Source organism: Scardinius erythrophthalmus (genome assembly GCF_964197995.2).
Source record: "Scardinius erythrophthalmus genome assembly, chromosome: 5".
Classification (NCBI taxonomy): Eukaryota; Metazoa; Chordata; class Actinopteri; order Cypriniformes; family Leuciscidae; genus Scardinius; species Scardinius erythrophthalmus.
Genome location: NC_138225.1, coordinates 17062593 through 17081501, shown reverse-complemented (window position 1 = coordinate 17081501; position 18909 = coordinate 17062593). Strand labels below are relative to the sequence as shown.

General features: G+C 38.9%; 1 protein-coding gene across 50 annotated transcripts in view; it reads left to right on the top strand.

The window, feature by feature from the left end:
* arvcfb (ARVCF delta catenin family member b) overlaps positions 1–18909 on the top strand; it is a 214977-nt gene that overhangs the window by 96040 nt on the left and 100028 nt on the right. For 24 of the 50 annotated variants that reach the window (XM_081366698.1, XM_081366688.1, XM_081366693.1 and 21 more), the window contains exon 1: positions 2104–2638. The exons of 8 other annotated variants lie outside the window; for them this stretch is intronic. In XM_081366698.1, the coding sequence (XP_081222824.1) occupies positions 2618–2638 (21 nt within the window). In that variant the 5' untranslated portion in view covers positions 2104–2617. Of the gene's footprint in view, positions 1–1955; positions 2639–18909 lie in introns of those variants that run through there. 18 more of the 50 variants (XM_081366668.1, XM_081366664.1, XM_081366661.1 and 15 more) reach the window with 8 other exon arrangements.

Sequence of the window (18909 nt, the reverse complement as noted above, 5' to 3'; positions counted from 1 at the left end):
CCTAAATTTGTGTTTGGGCAGGTGTACACATTGTGTACTCCTAGGGCCCTATTTTAACGATCTGAAACGCAAGTGTCAAAGCGCAAAGCGCAAGTAACTTTGTGGGCGGGTCTTGGCGCTGTTGCTATTTTCCCGGCGGGATAAATGACTCTTGCGCCAGGCGCAAATCTAAAATGGGTTGGTCTGAAGTAGCTTCATTATTCATAGGTGTGGTTTGGGCGTAACGTGAAATAAACCAATCAGAGCATCATCTCACATTCCCTTTAAGAGCAGACGCGTTTGTTCTAAAGCGGATTCCTATTGTAACGGCGGATTTGCCTGGCGCGCGCCAGGAGCGGTTCACAGCCAAGGAGACCGGCGTTCTCGTCAGGGACGTTGGGGATGGAGAAACACACCCAAATTAACTTCGGTTAAAAAGGCGTATGATAATTTGGGTAAATGTGTAAGCTAGATGTATGCTTTTATAATAAACTGTCTATCTATCTATCTATCTATCTATCTATCTATCTATCTATCTATCTATCTATCTATCTATCTATCTATCTATCTATCTATCTATCTATCTATCTATCTATCGTAATAATGTATGATTTGCAAAAATGAAAACTGCTGCTTATGTGTAGATGAGAGAATCAAAGTGCATTCGCGTTGTGCACACGCTACATTGATTATGGCCAAGCATGCGCCCTTAAAATAGCATATGAATAACATGCGCAACGCGCCACTGACTTTAAACAAATTTTTCCTGGTTAGTAGCGCAATTGTTTTCTAAACCTGCAAAATAGCATGAGGGAACGTTTGCGCTGGAACACGCCTCCTCTTTGCGCTGAACCGCCCCGGGGAGCGCAAGTGTATTTCTTAGTTAACCGACGTGCTTCTGTGGAGGGAAAAGCGCGCTTTGCGCGGGTGCAAAATAGGAATGATACATGCGTCGGTGTACAAAGTCAATTGCGCTGGGTGCAAGATAGGGCCCCTAGTCTGCAGTGTCACATGATCCTTCAAAAAATTAATCATTCTTATATGCTGATATGCAAGAAAGATTTCCTATTATTATCAATGTTAAAGAAATGTCGTGCTGCTTAGTATTTTTGTGGAAACTGATATATTTTTATTTTTTTTCAGGATTCTTTGATGAAAAGAAAGTTAGAAATAGAAATATTTTGTAACAATGTAAAAGTCTCTACTGTCACTTATTTTCACGTATTCTTGCTAAATAATTAAATAAGTTTAATTGAAATAAATAAAGTTAATTTCTTTCAAAAAAAATAAATAATAATAATCTTACTGACTCCAAACACTTGAATAGTATGAAGTTAATGCACCATTTAATTGTAAACCCAGTGTAGGTTAGTGAAGCATGCATAATGTTAATTCAGAACTATTTTTTAACTCCACGAGTGCACCAATGTACAACAAATAAAAAAAGTAGTCCCACATCCGTCCCACAATCTAAAATGAGTTTGACACCCTGGGTGTAAATTGCCCATCCCTGAACTCTCCCTCCTTCCGGCTTTGTGTTAAAGCCATTCATAGATTTGGATTAAAATTCTTTCTCACTATCAGTCACTGAATGCTGTCTGAAATCATTCTGCAACCTCTTTCCTTTCCCTTCTCATATTTAGCAGGCTGGAAGGACAAAAGGACAAAAGCCGAGGGAGAAAAGAACAGGCCGAGTGAGAGCGTAAGGGTAAAAAAAAGAGGAACATAAAGTTTTGTGAAGCTTTGCCCCCTTTCAGGGCTCATGCTCTTTTGGCATGATGGCTGGGTGGAGTCTCTCTCTCTCTCTCTCTCTCTCTCTCTCTCTCTCTCTCTCTCTCTCTCTCTCTCTCTCTCTCTCTCTCTCTCTCTCTCTCTCTCTCTCTCTCTCTCTCTCTCTCTCTCTCTCTCTTTCCACTCCAGCTGCGTCTGTCTGTCAGCCCCCTCCCCCTCCAATCCGTCTCACCCTTGTCTGCATAGATGCTCGGTGAGGAGAGGGAGAGAACAAGAGTACAAAACTCTACACTGTGAACAGGGCAACTGCCTTCTGGGAAGATTCTATTCACTCAAACACGTACACGCCCCCCCTTACCCTGTCCTCTACGCCCGTCCACCCCCCTCTCTCTTAGTCTACCCAGAGGGTTTTGTTCCAGCACCGGGTAACTTTTTTTCCCTTCCACTTCTCTGTGTGTGAGCTGTTTTGTTTTGGTTCTCTTCAGCCGGATTCCTGAATTTATTGAAGGATTCATTGGACTGTCTAAAGCATCTCTCCTCATTTTGAAATCATTATTCGCCCCAACGTTTGCAGCATCCTCACTCGCTGACGGTGGAGGCGGGTTTCTTCTGTCCCTGAGAGGATTACGAGCATGTGTTAGAAAGAGCGTGTGTGTGAGAAGGAGAGAAAGAGAGAGAGAGAGAGGCACACGCAAGAAGACGTGAGAGACGGAGTATATTCGTGCATGTGACCGTGGGGAAAGGATGGCTCTGTGGCTGTGAGCTGTCTCGGCTCTCACAGGACATATTCGCATAATAAGGAACGAAAGACTGTCTGACTGACTGACTTACAGACAAACTCCACTCACAAGAGAATATTGTTCTCGTTGCGTTTCTCCCAGAGGCTTAACCAAACAGGATTTCCGTGATGCCGGCTGAAGTGAAGCAGGTCAGTTTGAGGATTCACTAGCTCTCATTGACTCCTTGCGTGTGTTTGTTTTTTTAAATTTCTTATGTACATTATCTCCCATTTTCCTGCTATTTAATGGTCAGGTTTTTGTTGTTCTGGATGTGAAGGTCTTTTCTCAAAGATCTTTTCTGATCTCACGCTTTGCTATAGATTATCAACACGTCGTATCTTGAATACTGTTGTGGCCACATGCAACGAAATGTCAACATTCAGTATGTCTAGTATTCACTACAAATCTTTCCAGAGGTTACTCTTTATTCAGATTAGGTTAAAGCAAAAAGTATGTCTCAGTAATATTTCTGTAATGTTAAGCAGCATGAGGATGATTCCAACAATTAAGATAAGGTAAACAGGAGGATTCCTACAGGATCTGACAGAGAGAAAATAGTCAGATGGATGTTGAACACAACAAATGTGTGCTTAAAGTTTATAAAAAGAAGCTGGGATAGAAGATTTAGTGCTTTGCTTCCTCTGCTCCCCCCTTCCTCCCCAGCACTGGACTCATCAGAGGTCACCAACTATTTGTTTTCTTTGTTTTGGAGCTACCACATTGCCTGGCAAAGCTGTGAGGAGATTAAAGGAATGTGCTTTTTATCGGCATGCAGGGATTTTCTAAAGCTGTGTTCCCAAAAGAGTGCTGTGTCATTCCTAACCGTAAAAATGTGTCAGGTTGGACAGTTAGGACATGTAAATAAGAAAGGGGGACAGGCTTTGAAAGAAACAAGCAGTCTTTGTGCTCAGTTGTGTTCTGAGCTAATACGTTTTTTAAAGACATTCTTAGGACCATCCATTTGGCACCGTTAATCTGTTCGCGGCTGTCTCATGGATGATTGCTGTGAGATAACTGGCACAGGAGAAGCAGCTGTATTTTTCGACATGCTAAGCAAAACAAATTCTGAAGGTGTCGAATTTGTCGTGTCTTCGTCCGTGAACCCCTACCTCCACAGGACGGACATTCCTGTCATTCTTTGGGGTGCGCCGCACGCTGTATCTAACCTTTTCTAACATCACAGCATTCCTTAAGACTAGCACCTGCTTCGGTAAGGTCAGACGTGTCACACGAGGGCATGGAGATCAAGGGGCTCTGCTTTCTGTTGGAGTATCTGACATGGTTGATGCTGTTGTCTGTCATCTTGGTTGCTGGATGAAGCCTGTAAGTGTGAGGACATAAGTTCACTAAACAGTTGCACCACCTTTTTTTGCGTTCAGTGTTTCAGCACAAAAGCTCATCTTATTTAGAAACCATTCACAACCACAGATTGACCTCTTGGCTCAACACATACTTCAGAGTTGCAGGAATGTCGAAGTATATGATATATATTTAAACATTTTAATGAGTCATAATCACATTGTTTGTGATTTCTGATATGTTAGAAGCCCTAGTGTGTACAATTTTATCGTTTGTGTCTGAAGAAATTTTGCATGCTCAAAGTCTACTGTGACCACTAACTTCAGGCTTTTTCTGCGCTTTAGGTGAAATATCTAATATCTGTTTTAACCTAATTTTTTTCTAACCTTTTAAGTTATATGTGAACAGATTTTTTTTTTCAGGACTGTAATTCCTTTTCCTTTGATTGCCATAGTAACCATACAAACTTCTGTTTATTCGCCATGTGTGAGATTTTAGCAATGGATGTTTCACCATTGATTGTTTTTCATTAGGGCAGTATTTAAATCTAAACACATATATCGCAATGGGAAAAATTTAATATGTTGTGTAATGTCACATTTTTTCCTTTTTGTCCATACAATGAATATCAGTGGGGTTCAGTGGGGTTTTGAACCCTATAGGCTTTTGTTATTCAAAATATTTTCTAATTTCTTTTAGAGAGGTTGTTTTCACTACAAGTGATTTGTGACCAAATCATATTTTTTTATACTGTATACTGACTTTTTTTTGGGTGCATTTACTGCTTTACAGTCCCTCTAGGCCAGCAGCTCATAGTTTATGGAGGCCCTTCATCTTTGATGCTCTGCAATACATCTTGAGTGTGAAACCAGACATCATTGAAATGCATTCATGTTCACACGTCATTGATCATTGAATCGGACAAGACCATTAGCATCTCTCTCAAAAAAATTACCAAAGAGTTTAGATATTTTTCCTATTTAAAACTTGATTGTAGTTACATCGTGTACTAAGACCGACGGAAAATGTAAAGTTGCGATTTCCTAGCCTGATATGGCTAGGAACTATACTCTCATTCCTGTGTAATAATCAAGGAACTTTGCTGCCGTACCATGAGTCCAGCAGGCGTAATGATATGACGCAGCGCCTGAAAATAGTCCCCAACTCGGTAACTTCCAACGTGACCGGGACTAAGTTTGTCTAACCTATTAGACCTATTTTCAGGCACTGCGTCATATCATTACGCCTGCTGGACTCATTACGCAGGAATGAGAGTTTAGTTCCTAGCCATATCAGCCTAGAAAATCGCAACTTTACATTTTCCGTCGGTCTTAGTACACGATGTAACTACAGAAGAGTCAAGTTTTAAATAGGAAAAATATCGAAACTCTTTGGTCATTTTTTTTGAGAGAGATGCTAATGGTCTTGTCCGATTCAATGATCTATGCTAAGCTATGCTAAAAGTGGTACCGCCAGACCCGGAGATCGGCTGAATGGATTCGAAAACGGTAAAACTCCACTGTTTAACTCTGGGGGAGTTGTAAAATGAGCCTATTTCCAAAAAAAGTGGAGTATCCCTTTAAAGGCATGAGACCATAAGGAACTGCCTGCAATGTCTTTCCCTAACCAACATGCATTGCGGCCATGTTACAGTGACTCCCAATCCAGCGGAGCTTACCATCCTCAACCCTCAATTACTGTGGGGTGAATCAGCCTGCCCGAGTCTGAGTTAAATATAACGCCTGATACTTCAGCGGAGGGAGGCAGTGCCATTACTGCAAAAGAGATTTAGCCTAATCAAAACTGAACCAGCCATCTCTACACAGAAAAATCATTTCTGTTTCAGAAAACCATTTACATTTCATTTAGGCTGAGTCTATTGACTTCGACCGCAATTGTACAGTTTGCTTATCCCTGGTGAGTTCTTATTTTAAGTTTTGCTGGTGCTTTCAGAAGTTATTTGACTTTTTTTTTTTTTTTTGTGGTGGGGAGGGATGGGTTTTCAGACTTCAGTGAACTGTTCTAACCTCCATTAGCTCTGTGGTTCTTTCTATTCCTCTTCATTCACCTTTCTGTCAGGCCTCTCTTTTGTGAATCCTTGGCCATTCACTGTACCATGGCATGAATCCGTATTTGAAGACATATAGAGCAGAAGAAGCTGATTGTGACTGTGAGTGGTGTGGTAAATGTCATTGACCCAAAAGAGCTCTGGGTAATTGTGCTGGTGCTCATTCAGACTGTCAGGTTGGTGGAGCAGGAGAACATGGTGAAGAGGCTCCAGATGTCTTACTGGAACTGTGCTGCCCAAACCAGGCCATTTCAGAATCTCTGGCATGACAGAACAATGATTTGCTCCACCTCTCGAGACGGAGTGGGTGCCATGGTTTTGGATGAGGTGATGGCTTTAAGATAACAGCCGGGTCCTAAACACTCATCTCAGCTAAGTATCTGATGCCCTTCTGATGCCAAACGGGCGGTTGATTTTGGATTAGCAGCCTAAGCCGCACTTGTGTTGGTTCATGGGTACCTGTGTAATGCTGGACGTGCCGTGAAAGCTTGGCGTGCTATCAGGACGTCCATCACATTGCGCTGTTCAGTAACCCATTTGGCATGCTGACTGCGTGCCCGATATAGACCTGCCTTACTTGCCTGTGTTTTCTCATGCAATGCAGAGCAGCACCAGCTGACCCTTCCATAACACCCGTCAAACTGCCTCTGCTTCTTGGCTGCCCCACTCAGCCTTTTTCAGTCAGACACCTTCTCAGATGGATGCCTGTCCTCACACTCATTAAGCTGTTTCCAAAAGTGCTAACGGAGAAGATTGTGTGTTAATGAAATGAATATTTGTTAGCATGAAGTGTTCAGCCTCTATACCCCTTAATGGGCCTATAATATTATTATATATTCATTCTTTGCTTCAAAAAGTATTGTGGAATTGCGTATTCATTGTTAGGCCAAAGTAAGATTTATCCAGTAAATTATATTTTATAAGAACAGTAACTTTTTATCTATTTTTGTACAGGTATTTATTTAATTGATATTTATTACTAGATACTGTATATACAGACCTAGTAGTACCTTTTTTTATATATATATATATTATAAATGCTCCACTTATTTATTTTTTATTTTGGTTTTGTATTATTTTTAAAATACTTTTTGGTACACAATATCTACATTGCTATGATGCATTAATACATTTTTCTTTAGTAAATTGGCCGGTAAGAAGATAAAGAAGATTTTTCATGTGCTTATTTTTCGACTTTGGAGGTAACTTAGGAATTTAAGTTCGAGCTTAAACCTACGTTACCTTAACATCCTGTATAATTAACCACTAAGCCACATCATCATCAATAAGTTCTAGATGATTTTCAGCTAGCTTTTTCTTTGCTAAACCATCCCATGGGAACCCAGCCCTCTCGGTCACACACAGGGACACCGACATGCCTTTCCCATGCCTGTTTACTCAACCCCAGTGTCCTGTTTGTTTGGTAATGTTTCTTTTCCTCAAACTTGTTAGGTGGACCATCCTCGTGTAGTTCTCTGTTTGTATGGGCGCTTGCGAAGTAAAAACGAAGTAATTTAGATTGGAATGATAACCCCACAACAATCCTGTCAGTAAACATAGAGGGTAGAAGGGGAGACGCTCAGGAACCGGAGACAGTGTTTGTGCATGTGTGTCCTGGAGGATAACAGGTGACGACACAGGATTAGCGGGAATAGCCCTAGACTGCTCGCAGATTGCTTGGGTTCTCCTATATCCAGCTCTGCCGTATCTCTTCCTCTCTCAGTACTGAGTGAACGACTGATAAAGAAATGATCAGGATTGTTTGTGTGCATGTAACAAAGAGAACAAGACTGGGATGTGTGGGTAAGGTCAAAGAGTGCGTATATGGGTAAAAATGCATGTGCAAAGCAGTATTTCTGTATGTTTTTCCTTTTTTTTATATTAACGGCTGCAATTGGCTGGTGGCCAACCAGTGAGGCCATAGGAAAGAGGGAAAGGTGCATATGTGACACTTTTGTAGGGTCTGCCATGGCAACAGGACTGGATGAAGAGCCCTCTGCCCCTGGATTTCATGATTAATGACATTGGCCTGCTGGATGTTGGCGGACAGCATTGTACCACTGTGTGTTTGCTTTTGTTTCATTAGTTCACTGAGAGACTGGCAGTTTTTTCGGCCCTTCAACTGAAATTCGCACACACATAATACAGTTCAGCCCGGCTTGGATGGTCATGGCAGCTCGGGAAAGAGGGAATGAAGAATTATCCACTGGGGAAAGTAATAGTGATGTTGACGATGGAATAGATTTTTGTGTTTTCAGCTGTGTAGAAATATATTTTTACAGCACGAATGCTGTTCAGAAAAGATATGCTGTATGTAAACAGCTTACTGAATGTGCTTTACTGAGAAATCCTCTCACACACTGAAGCTGTCGTAACCGCCTCGGATTGATAGACTAACTGTGCTCTGCGTCCTTTAGGAGACATTATCCCGCTGTTGGCCGCAAGGATCGATTAAGACCTTCGCTGCAAGTTCAATGCTCCCCCTCTCCCCCCTTACTTTTCCATTACTTCCTTTAGTTCACACTTGTCCTTCTTAAAGTCTTCAGGCTACTTTGATGGTTATGTATAGACTGTTTTGCACCCCTCTGATAAGGTAAGAGGCCCTGAGGGAGAGGTCATGTCCCTTAAACTCTGCCTCTGTCCTCCTTCCTTATAGCATCTGCAGTATTGTGCTGTACTAAAACAGACCATGTGTCCTTTGGATGAGAGGCGATTTGTGTCACTTTCTGGTCTGTTTCATTTGCAGCTTTCTTTAGGAGGTTTATGAAATAACTCTCTATAATGGAAAGGTTGGGTTCGGGGTTTGAGTATTGATCTAAAACACTTAGTAAAGATCTTTTATAATGTATTGTTCCAGGACCAGCTTCAGCCCTGTTCAGTTCTGTTCTTTTTTATGAGAAATGAGACCGTGAAAATGGTCTCCGCTCAGTGAAAAAGTGGCTTGCTGGTTCTCCATCACGCCATCTGTCTGCGATGGTCCTGAGGGATTAATGATGTCTTCTGACAGCTCTTTAGCGTGTGCTAGTCTCCACATACAGACATGCCAGATTAGCGCTAACAGTTTGGGGAGGGGTGGCGATTTCCTGGATGTTTTTGTTCTGGAGTCTCATGCTCTACAACATCTTATCAAGATTAATTCAGATGAATTCAGAAAGTTTCCTGTTCATTTACATTCTCGTTAGCAAAAACACAAAAACAGCTCATTTAGAGAAAGAACAATTTTATTTATGCAAATTCATTTTAGTAGTTAAATTATTTTAGTTTGGTTCCATTTATTTTATTTTATTTTATAGTATATTCATTTTATATATATTTTAGGTATATTTAAGGGTTGTGCAAGTTAATTTGTCATTAGTTAATAATGCAGTACTCTGACAGATTTACCAAATTGTGTGTGTGTGTGTGTGTGTGTGTGTGTGTGTGTGTGTGTGTGTGTGTGTGTGTGTGTGTGTGTGTGTGTGTGTGTGTGTGTGTGTGTGTGTGTGTGTGTGTGTGTGAAATCTGAATATAATATCTGAATGTTGTTGTTAATGTTAGGGAAAACTTAGGGAAAGTAATCAACATCATATTGATCATCATAGTGATTTAAACTGCTCTACTCGATTCACTCTAGAGAGTTTCAGAGTTTTTCTACAATTCACAGAAACAATAGAGCACACAGGTTTAATAATAGTGTTGTCCAGATCGGCAGGGGGAAGCTGTCATATGCTGTTAGCTGCATTTGCTCAGTATTGTTACTCATGTCATCTATTTCTGCTGTAGATGTATGAACCGTTTGTTCTCACTAGGGTTCAGAAGGAACAATAGAGCAAGGCACAGCGTTGACACAAAGTTGTTTAATGAACCTCGACTAGATATGCACCACTGAATGATGTTGCTGGGCTAACAGCCGTTTTCTTATTTGTTCGTTCAGCAGGCTTTTTTATTAGCCTTTTCATTACCATTGCTCATTCTTAGTCTAAATATTAAACTTAAAGATAGGGTTGGTGACTTGTTCCAGGAACATTTTGTGTTATGCTGGTTCAAAGTCTATTCACATCCTCATAGCAATCACTAAGTTAAGTGGTATAAATTTATTTATATGTATATATATCGTCTGTGGAAGGTGAAGGACCATAAAATGTTCGTCCAATCATTGCCCCCATTCCTGTCAACATATGTATTTCCATACCTCCATGCACCCTGCTTGCGCAGACGTCATCAGCGCATTTCATGCTACGTTAGTTACCGAGCACGCCACCGTTTACAGTTCCTCCTGAACCAAAACAATGAGCTTGTGCGGCGTTCAAGACATAAATACCATAATTTGGAGGAGTTGGAAACCCATGATGTTATACTCAGAGCGGTTTGTGACTCGAATGTATTCGTTTCAATGGCAAAGCTATCAACGCCGAAATGAATCTGCAGCAGTCAGGTGGTACAGGTCAGTGCTCTTTGAGTTGTTTATGTTCATTATCATTGTAATGTTATGTGCTTTGAGACATGAGGGAGTTTAACGCCGTCTCTCGTGACGCTTTGCTCGTACGCGTGCATATTTTTTGGAGGAGGCTTGGCTTTCAAGAGTGCTCTGAATGGAGGGTGGGATCTTATGCTTTCAAAGCTAGCTCGCTATTGCTAGTCTCTCTGAAAATTGCCTACCCTACCTTTAAACTCGGGTTGTGCTGTGGATGTGATATCTCAAAACTGGGTGGCTTGTTGAGATGTGTGCTATTATTTAGCTTAGCAGATGATAAAATATGCAAAAAATTAGACGGCCATATAAAGACTTGAGGTCAGCAATTGACCACCCAGAAGGCTCTAGTGACCACCTAGCAACGCCTATTAACTGCCCAGAACTCCCTAGCATTATGGGGGTTACTTCAGCATAGGCAAGCATCATAAATCTACTACTATTTCATTCTTTTCTTTTCTCTCATCCCTTCTGCATTTGTTTTCTTGAGTTTAATGGGCTCCTGAGTACAACATCATGTTTTGCTCTTGTTTATATGAAAAAATGAGGAACAGAAACTTTAATCTCTGCTTCTAGCCATGGATGAAGTTTCACACTTTGATATGAAACTGAGGAAAAATCTTGAGATGAAAGAAAATCAGTGCCATGTATAACAAGCATTCTCTCACCAGGCCCGAAAGACCCTTCCACCTCACCATATGAGGTTCGAATTTCTCCGCTTGATTGTTTAGGACCTTCAAATGACATTAAAGCCCCTTTGATCGCAGAGAGGTATGTTTTGTTTCTCTCTCAGCCTATTGTTTGTGGTAACCCACAGCAAGGCAAGCCAATCCAATCCACTCACTTGGCTGTCCAAAATTAAAGGTTGAGAATGTGCTTTGTGTGTGCTCGTCTAGAGTTTATGGGGTTGGAGAAGGGCTTGAGTAAGGATTTAGTGAGGATTTGTCAAGCACAGAGTTCAAGAGGCAAACAGCAATATTTTTCTTCAAAATGCAGCGTGCGCAAGTTCAAGGCCATGCTGAAGTTCTCAGAGTTTATAAAAAGTACAGTTCACGGACCTTCGGTTTCTCTCCATCACGCTGTAGCACAGAAAGATTTGATCCCATAAGAACGCTCTCTGCTTTGAAAGAGAGAGAGACCTAGGTGAGCCATATTGGTGTGCATTACTTGTCTTAAAGAGTATAATCCATTCTTCTTCTACACCTCCACCTCCTGCCTCAACACATATTAAACCCACTGTTCCGTAAGAGGCTGTTTGGATCTAATTGAGGCCATAAACTCTGGTAACGGTGGTGCAGAGAGACAGCGTGAATGACCTCTTGTGCATATCGTGCCCTGCATCAGTCTCTCTTGGCTTGGTGCCGTGAGTCACAAGAGGTGCTCTTCTATGTTCTTACATCAGTCATGTTCTTATATATATTTTTATATATTTTGAATATGTTTAAAAAAAATGTATTTATTCCTGTGATGGCAAAGCTGAATTTTCAGCATCATTACTCAAGTCACATTCAGTGTCACATGATTCTTCATAATTCATTCTAATGCTGATTTGGTGCCTAAGAAACGTTTATTAGTATTATCAATGTTGAAAACAGTTGTGCTGCTTATTATTTTTGTGGAAATCATGATAATTTGTTTCAGGATTCTTTGATGAATAGAAAAATCAAAAGAACATTGTTTATTTGAAATGTAAAACTTTTGTAATATTAAATAGGCCTACGTATGTTGTAGTGAGTGTATTGTGTTTCAAAGCTTTAATCAAAGTAGGAAATGGAACATCCCTTGAATACTGTCTGTTTTTTCATCATACTTGCTTTGGTCTGCTCAGTCCACTTCTGTGACAAAAGAGCACACCGTTCAGGTATATATATTGATTCAAAAAGTAGAAATCCATTTTGAAGTATCTCTTGCTTGGAGATACGTATTAACATATATTATTCATGTGTAATCATCACCTATACATAAAGGACATATCATTTCTTTGATTAGGCTAAAGAGAGAGGAACCTCTTTGGAGCAGCCAGAATAAATGTAAAGTTAATGAGAATGAATAATGGATGCAGTTGAAGAGGGCAGAGTAATGTGCGTACTGCGTACACCTCTACTGAGGTACAGACAGTCCCAGCAGGCTTACGTTTCCCACTGGAGGTCTGTGCTAAATGATTACAGCAGTCAGAAAGTGTCTTCTGATTGGTGCTTTGTTGTTCTTGGGTGCTTGGGAGATTTGCATTGCATTCTAATCTGAAAGTAATAGCTATGTTATGGTATAATTATTCTGACCCACCTGGTGGAACTTTGTCGAACAAATGCATTAACCTGTAATGATCATGCCACTATATTTCTGTTCATTTAGTTCGCATGATAATTGTACTCAGAAGATCTATCAGTGTTCTAAATCACACACTTGATTATCATTTTTAATCAGATGTTTTTGTTGGATAGTTAAAATACAATGAGGATTTATGGTCACAAGAACAATATTTGATATTCCTTTTGGCATGTTGGTTACTATTTTTGCAATGGTGCTTGTCACCATTTACTTTCCTTCTTTTACATTGTGTCCGTTGTGTGTATTGTGGTTAACGACCTGGACTGGTTGTAGGTCTGACCTCTTCAGAGTCGATCCGTGACCTTTCACCATGAGCAAAGCACAAAGCTCAAGTTTCTCCAGTGGGGCTGGCCCTGTAAGAAGTGTGCTGCGGTGTTCTGACATTTTCTTGATGTACTTCCTACATTTTTAAGTGAATGTTTCAACAATTTAGCAACACATTGCATGTTCACTGTTGTCTGAGGTCAGTTAATGGTCACATAAAAAAAGGTTTTTTTTTGTTTTTGTTTTTGTATAAATATTGTGATATGTTATATTTTAATTGTTTTTATTTAAAAAAAATCTTTTTTAAATGTATTATTTAAAAAAAAAAATTGTTTATTTAATTTATTATTACCTTTTCATTAACTTACAAAACCCCCTGGAGTTTTCTCACGAACCGTATTTGGGATACCCTGTTTTAATAAATCAAACAAAAAGACAGAAATCGTAAGCTATCAGTTTGAATCAGTCTGGCAAATTCTTTGCTGAATGAACTGTATCATTATAGAACCGTTTTGTGTATTTAAGGTTGGTGAAGCTTCATTACTGACTGGTTGTTCATTGTTCATACTGCAGAGTTACAGACACATTTATTTTAAATTTCAATGAAAATATATATTTTTAATATTACTTTAAATGTTACCAAAACAGTTCTGTTCATTTTTTCCATCTTATTATTCAGAAGAGTTCATTAATATAAAACACTCTGCAGATGTGTAGTGTTATGCTATGCATATCGATGCCTGTGTGTGTGTGGGATGAAGTCGACCCACAACAGTATTGCCTCTTGCCTGTGTTCAGTTGTTCTCATTGTTTAGGATAACATGCAATCTCCCCTAAGGTAATCTAACCTGCAATCTAAGGTTCTTGCGTAAGACCATTTTTAGCATCTGGTATTGTAAGCATATTGAAGCTGGCATATTCACATTCAGTTTTAGTGAACTTTATCTGCCCTGTTTTTTATTTTCTCGTCATGTTTCATTGATATGAAGTATACAGAAGCCGGCAGATACATGAATGATTTGGGTACTAAAAGTGTAAGGGTTTATACTGTACATGTATCTCCTCTAAACGATTGATTATTCAGTGATTAACACATATGACACTTTTTTTTTTTCTTGGTAAATGCAGAATGCCCTTAGCTTTTGAAGCAGATATGAAACACTTTTCCACCTGAGTTGCTTTTTATTATTGCACGTTAATGATTTGGAAAATACCGTTTTACTAACAGGATGTCGAATCCAGACTGTGTAATGCTAAGAGATGTAGAATGAGGTTTGAATTGATTTTCCTTTGTGAGCTGTGTTATACTATATGCTGTAGTGTGGAAGAGCCCGTGGTGGAGTCATGAATGAAGAATCCAGTTTCTGAAGTAGATGAGAGCTATTTATAGTGAAATCCTGTGGGGTGTTTTCCACTGTGTGCGTTGTGCTAGACATTTGAGGCGATTAAAATTCACCCATCTGAAAAACAGATAATGGCTGCTCACTATTCTCTTCTCCACTTGTCTGTCAGAGCTTATGGCTAAGATAAGGAGTTACATTTGATTTCAGCATCCCTACCAAACTCGGAGTGTTGAAATGATCCAGACAGGTTCACTGATGCAAGGCTTTTCCAGCAGCATCTCTCAAACTGATCACACGGATTAGACAGTTCTCCAGCAAAAGGAAAGATCCCTTTCATGCTTTCTGAGCCTTGAATGTGGATCCAGACTCCATAACTCCTTTAGATTTTCATTAATGGTTTGATGAATAGACTTTGAGCTTTTATTCCTTGAAAAGGGGAGTTAGGTAGGGCAATTTGAAGGGTTTAGCCTAAAAAAATAGGCAATTGTCTTTAGTTTACTTTACAACACTGCAAATTGCAATTGGTATAGTTGATGTGAGGTTATATTAAGAGGGAGATTGTTATACTGTACTTGGAGAGATTGAGGGAGAAGTGGATTTTAAGTTGTAATTTATTATGTGATTATTGATTATTATAATAAATTGCAATCCATTATTTTTATTATTTAATTTTATTTTCATATTTTATTTTATTTATTTTATTTCATGTATTATTATTTTTTTATCCACTATAAGAAGGTGGACAAATTTGCCATTGGATTTAACTTGATCTTTGTAGAGGTGTTTGTTGAAGCTTTGCTATAGTTTGGATCTAAGGAACTGGATAATGAAGATAAAGAAAGATTAAGGAAGTAAGAGAGACCTGAGTCATTTTAATGTAGGACCTGACAAAGGAACTAATGATATTTCTGTACACATGAAAGCTTGGCCTTTAAAAAACACGTTTACTTCACAACCCAGCAAAACAATGATTTGCTACTTGCTATAGTTAGTTAGTATGAGGTTGTATTAAGAGGAGGGAATATTCTTCTTATAATATTTATTAATATTATTATTTTTAAAGAACCTTGTTTAGAGGCCTGAGTCATTTTAATATTTGAACTGACAGAGGAACTAATGATTTTCCTGTACCAGAATGCTTCAGAATAGATCTTAGTTCCTATGTGTTCCCCAGTGTTATTTTAATGCACTATAAAAAGGCCTTCTTTATGCAAACTAATCATTCCTAGAGCACAAGGGAACTACCTATTTCCTAGTTTAATCCATGTCTGTGCCATTGATGTATGTTTAACTGAAAATAGAGCGTTTTTCCTTTATCTCATAGAGACAGGTACTCCAGTCTCTTGGCGTGGCATGTTAAGCCCTTTCAGACCGAATAGAGGCAGGCACCTTGTAGCCATATGGAGCAGGAATGCCACTGAAGAGCCTCTTAATCTTCTCAACATGGATTGAATTTGAGGGCCTTGTTTTCAGGCGCAAAATAGGAGTCCAGTGTGGCTTTCTGCATAGCTGTTGATGCTGCGCTTTTGGCTTCCACTGCACATCGGGCTTCTTCAGTAAATGAAGGCAGGGCGAAGGGAAGAGAGTGGGAAAATCGGTTCTGGCTGTCCTCAACCAATAAGATGAGCGCGTATAGATATTCCTCCCTTGCTTTTGAGTGGGATTAAGACCAGCTACTGTATTGAGTTGCCTTTACAGAAGTGATTTGAGCGCTGCCAGTAGTTCAAAGCCGCCTTTATCCTTGGCTACACAGACCTTTTCCAGGCCTAATAGCATTTTCATAGCTTGTTTTTAGCATTTGCCAACATTATTCATGTTGTGACAGCTCATTCAGCGCCTAATGCTTTGCTGTCAATGCAGTTAAATTCCAACGTTGCTGTTGTTCTGTGTTCACGTTCTCCAGTGCAATTCTTTGATTATTATTTAACAGCCTTTTATCACCACGCTTTTAGTTATTTTCAGACACTATTGCTTTAGTATCTTTTATTGCATGTGGTTGGTCATCTTCCCATTTAAGCCCTGTTAGCGAGAAGGCTGTCTAAGAGAACCTTGACAGAATATTGGATTTATTCAATATGATGCCAATATGAAGTCTTTCAGTTTTGATTGCATGTGTAGTTCTAGTTTCATCTTACAAAGCTCACCGATATTGTTTTTTGTTCTGCTAGAACAAACTTTGGCAAATCTCATTGGCACATCTTGTATGCCTGTCGATTTCAGATGGCCAAGGGTTATGAAAGTTTCATGATCCATCTATATCATAACAAAGCACTGTTTTCTTTTGTCTATATAATTTCAGACCGTGATCTAAGTGAATCTGAAATTTTATGCCATTGGATTTTGGCTGTGCTGCTTGTCCATGACCATCCCACTGAGTCGCCTGAAGCTTTTGGGAACATTCCAAGAATTAAGACTCCTTCAGTAAACATTTACACCCCCGACCCTGTCACTCTTAAATACAGCTGCTGGGGTTGGAAAAACATTTTTCAAGTGTATCTCAGTCTCATTTTAGAGCCATGAAGATTGATATACTTCAAACTCTGGCTTGGGCTATTTCCTCAGTGTACCAGCCAACAATATGCTGTTTATGAAATGTTCATCATGTTGGAAGAGTTCAGGTAAGCTGCAGATCTACTGAGAATTTAGTAGATTCTCAGACTGATAAACGTACGAGTGTCTGAGGGGCTACAAAAACAAAGCCAGTTTTGTGTGCTCTATCCGATCTCATCTAGCTATATTAGCTGGTGTATGCTTGCCAAACAGCTAACTGCACGCAATCCACATACCTAATAATTTAAAGATTTTTACTCAAGGACACAGTGTGGTACTTTGTCAATTAATTAAATAAAAAAACAACGATTTTAAGTATTTCATTATATATATTTAAAATATTTTTCCTAAGTTTAACATGCAAAGACATCTTCTTTTTTTTTTTTTTTTTGTCAAATGAACATACAGAGTAAGTCATTCATAAATCTCAAATTCATAAATTGAATAAATAAATAAACTTGCATATAGATAGAGATATTTTTTTTTTTAAATATAGATGTATAAAGAGTGTTAATTAATTAGAAAAAGTCAAGACGTAATTGATTCTGTCTGTTTCACACTGATCCTTCACACTAGGGTTGTCATGATATCAGATTTTTCACTACATGATTATTGTGGCCAAAAGAATTCACGATAACAATGTATTAATATAAATTTTGAAAATTAACACTGCGTCTAAGGTGTACTGAGGGACAGATGTTTGAAGAACAGACTGTGCCATTCGGGATGTAACATCAACATAATCATGTCAGTGTCAGTGCAATGAGAGGGGACAGACAGGGCGCACTCCACATGTTGCTGTCTGTCTCAAAGCAGGTGGACCTTTGTGAGAAATCAAATTAGTTTCGTGGAGTTCACCACCCACAATCCCCACACATATGGTGCACACATAAACACTGTCAGAGAAGACGGCTGTTACGTCTCGTGTGACTTAACTACCCGGCATGGCCCCATGTCAAGTGTTAGACATGATGCGACTCTTCTCTATTACCTCTTCGTCCTGTCACGCCTGTGCTGACATATAGACTTTATGTTTGTGAGTTCACATTCAGACTCCTGAAGGGAATAAGAGTGTGAGAAAAACAATACAACAGGAAATGCGCTTGTATGGTGAAAGAGGAACGCTTTGCATTTCTCGCTGTTGAAGTTTTTTGATTGAGGCTGAATTACTGTAAGACATGGTAAGAAACGCTGAGCGAGATTGTTTTGCAGTGCTGTGTATCTCAAAACTAGTCTGCAGGGTTATAAGAACCTTGACCTCTCTAGTCCCTCGTTTATATAATCCTTTCTCTATTCTGTTTAGTGTATGATGCTGTATGTGTCCCGAACAGACAAAAGTTTTAGAGAAGGTCAAAATTGTGTTGGCTGTACATTTCAAAGAAAATTAGAGAGGGCCTCAGACCTGATTTGCACATAGATTGGATTTGCGCCTTTAATTTGGACTCAAGCCCATTCAGGTTATTAAATCAATAGTTCAGTCAAAAATGTGAGGGAAAAATCTCATCATTTACTCATCCTCATGTCATTTCAAAGCTGTATGATCTACCATATTATTTTGGTTTTAATACAATGACAACAGTATAAAAAGCCACTTACTGTATTTTATTTCATATAAGATATAAAAGAATGTTATGTACATATATAAATATGAGATATATATATATATATATATATATATATATATAAGTTATGATATAAAAGAATGTCTTTATGATATCACACATACTGTTTTTCAGTTATTAGATAATTTATGCACTAAAGTTTGGGGTCAGTAAGAAAATGTTTACTTTTATTCAGAAACAAAATGCATTAAATTGATCAAAAGTGACAGTAACGTCTTATACATTATTACAAAAAACTACTTTAAATAAATGCTGTTCTTTTGAACTTTCTATTCTTCAAAGAATTCTAAAAAATGTATCACAGTTCCCACAAAAATAATTTGCTGCACAGTAGTTTTCAACATTGATAATATTAAGAAATGTTTTACACCAAATCAGCATATTAGAATGATTTCCCAAGGATCATCACAGGATTAATTGACATTTTAGAATTTATCAAAATAGATTTACTGCGTTAAGTAGTTTTACGTAGTTCAGTTAGGATAGTGTGCAATGG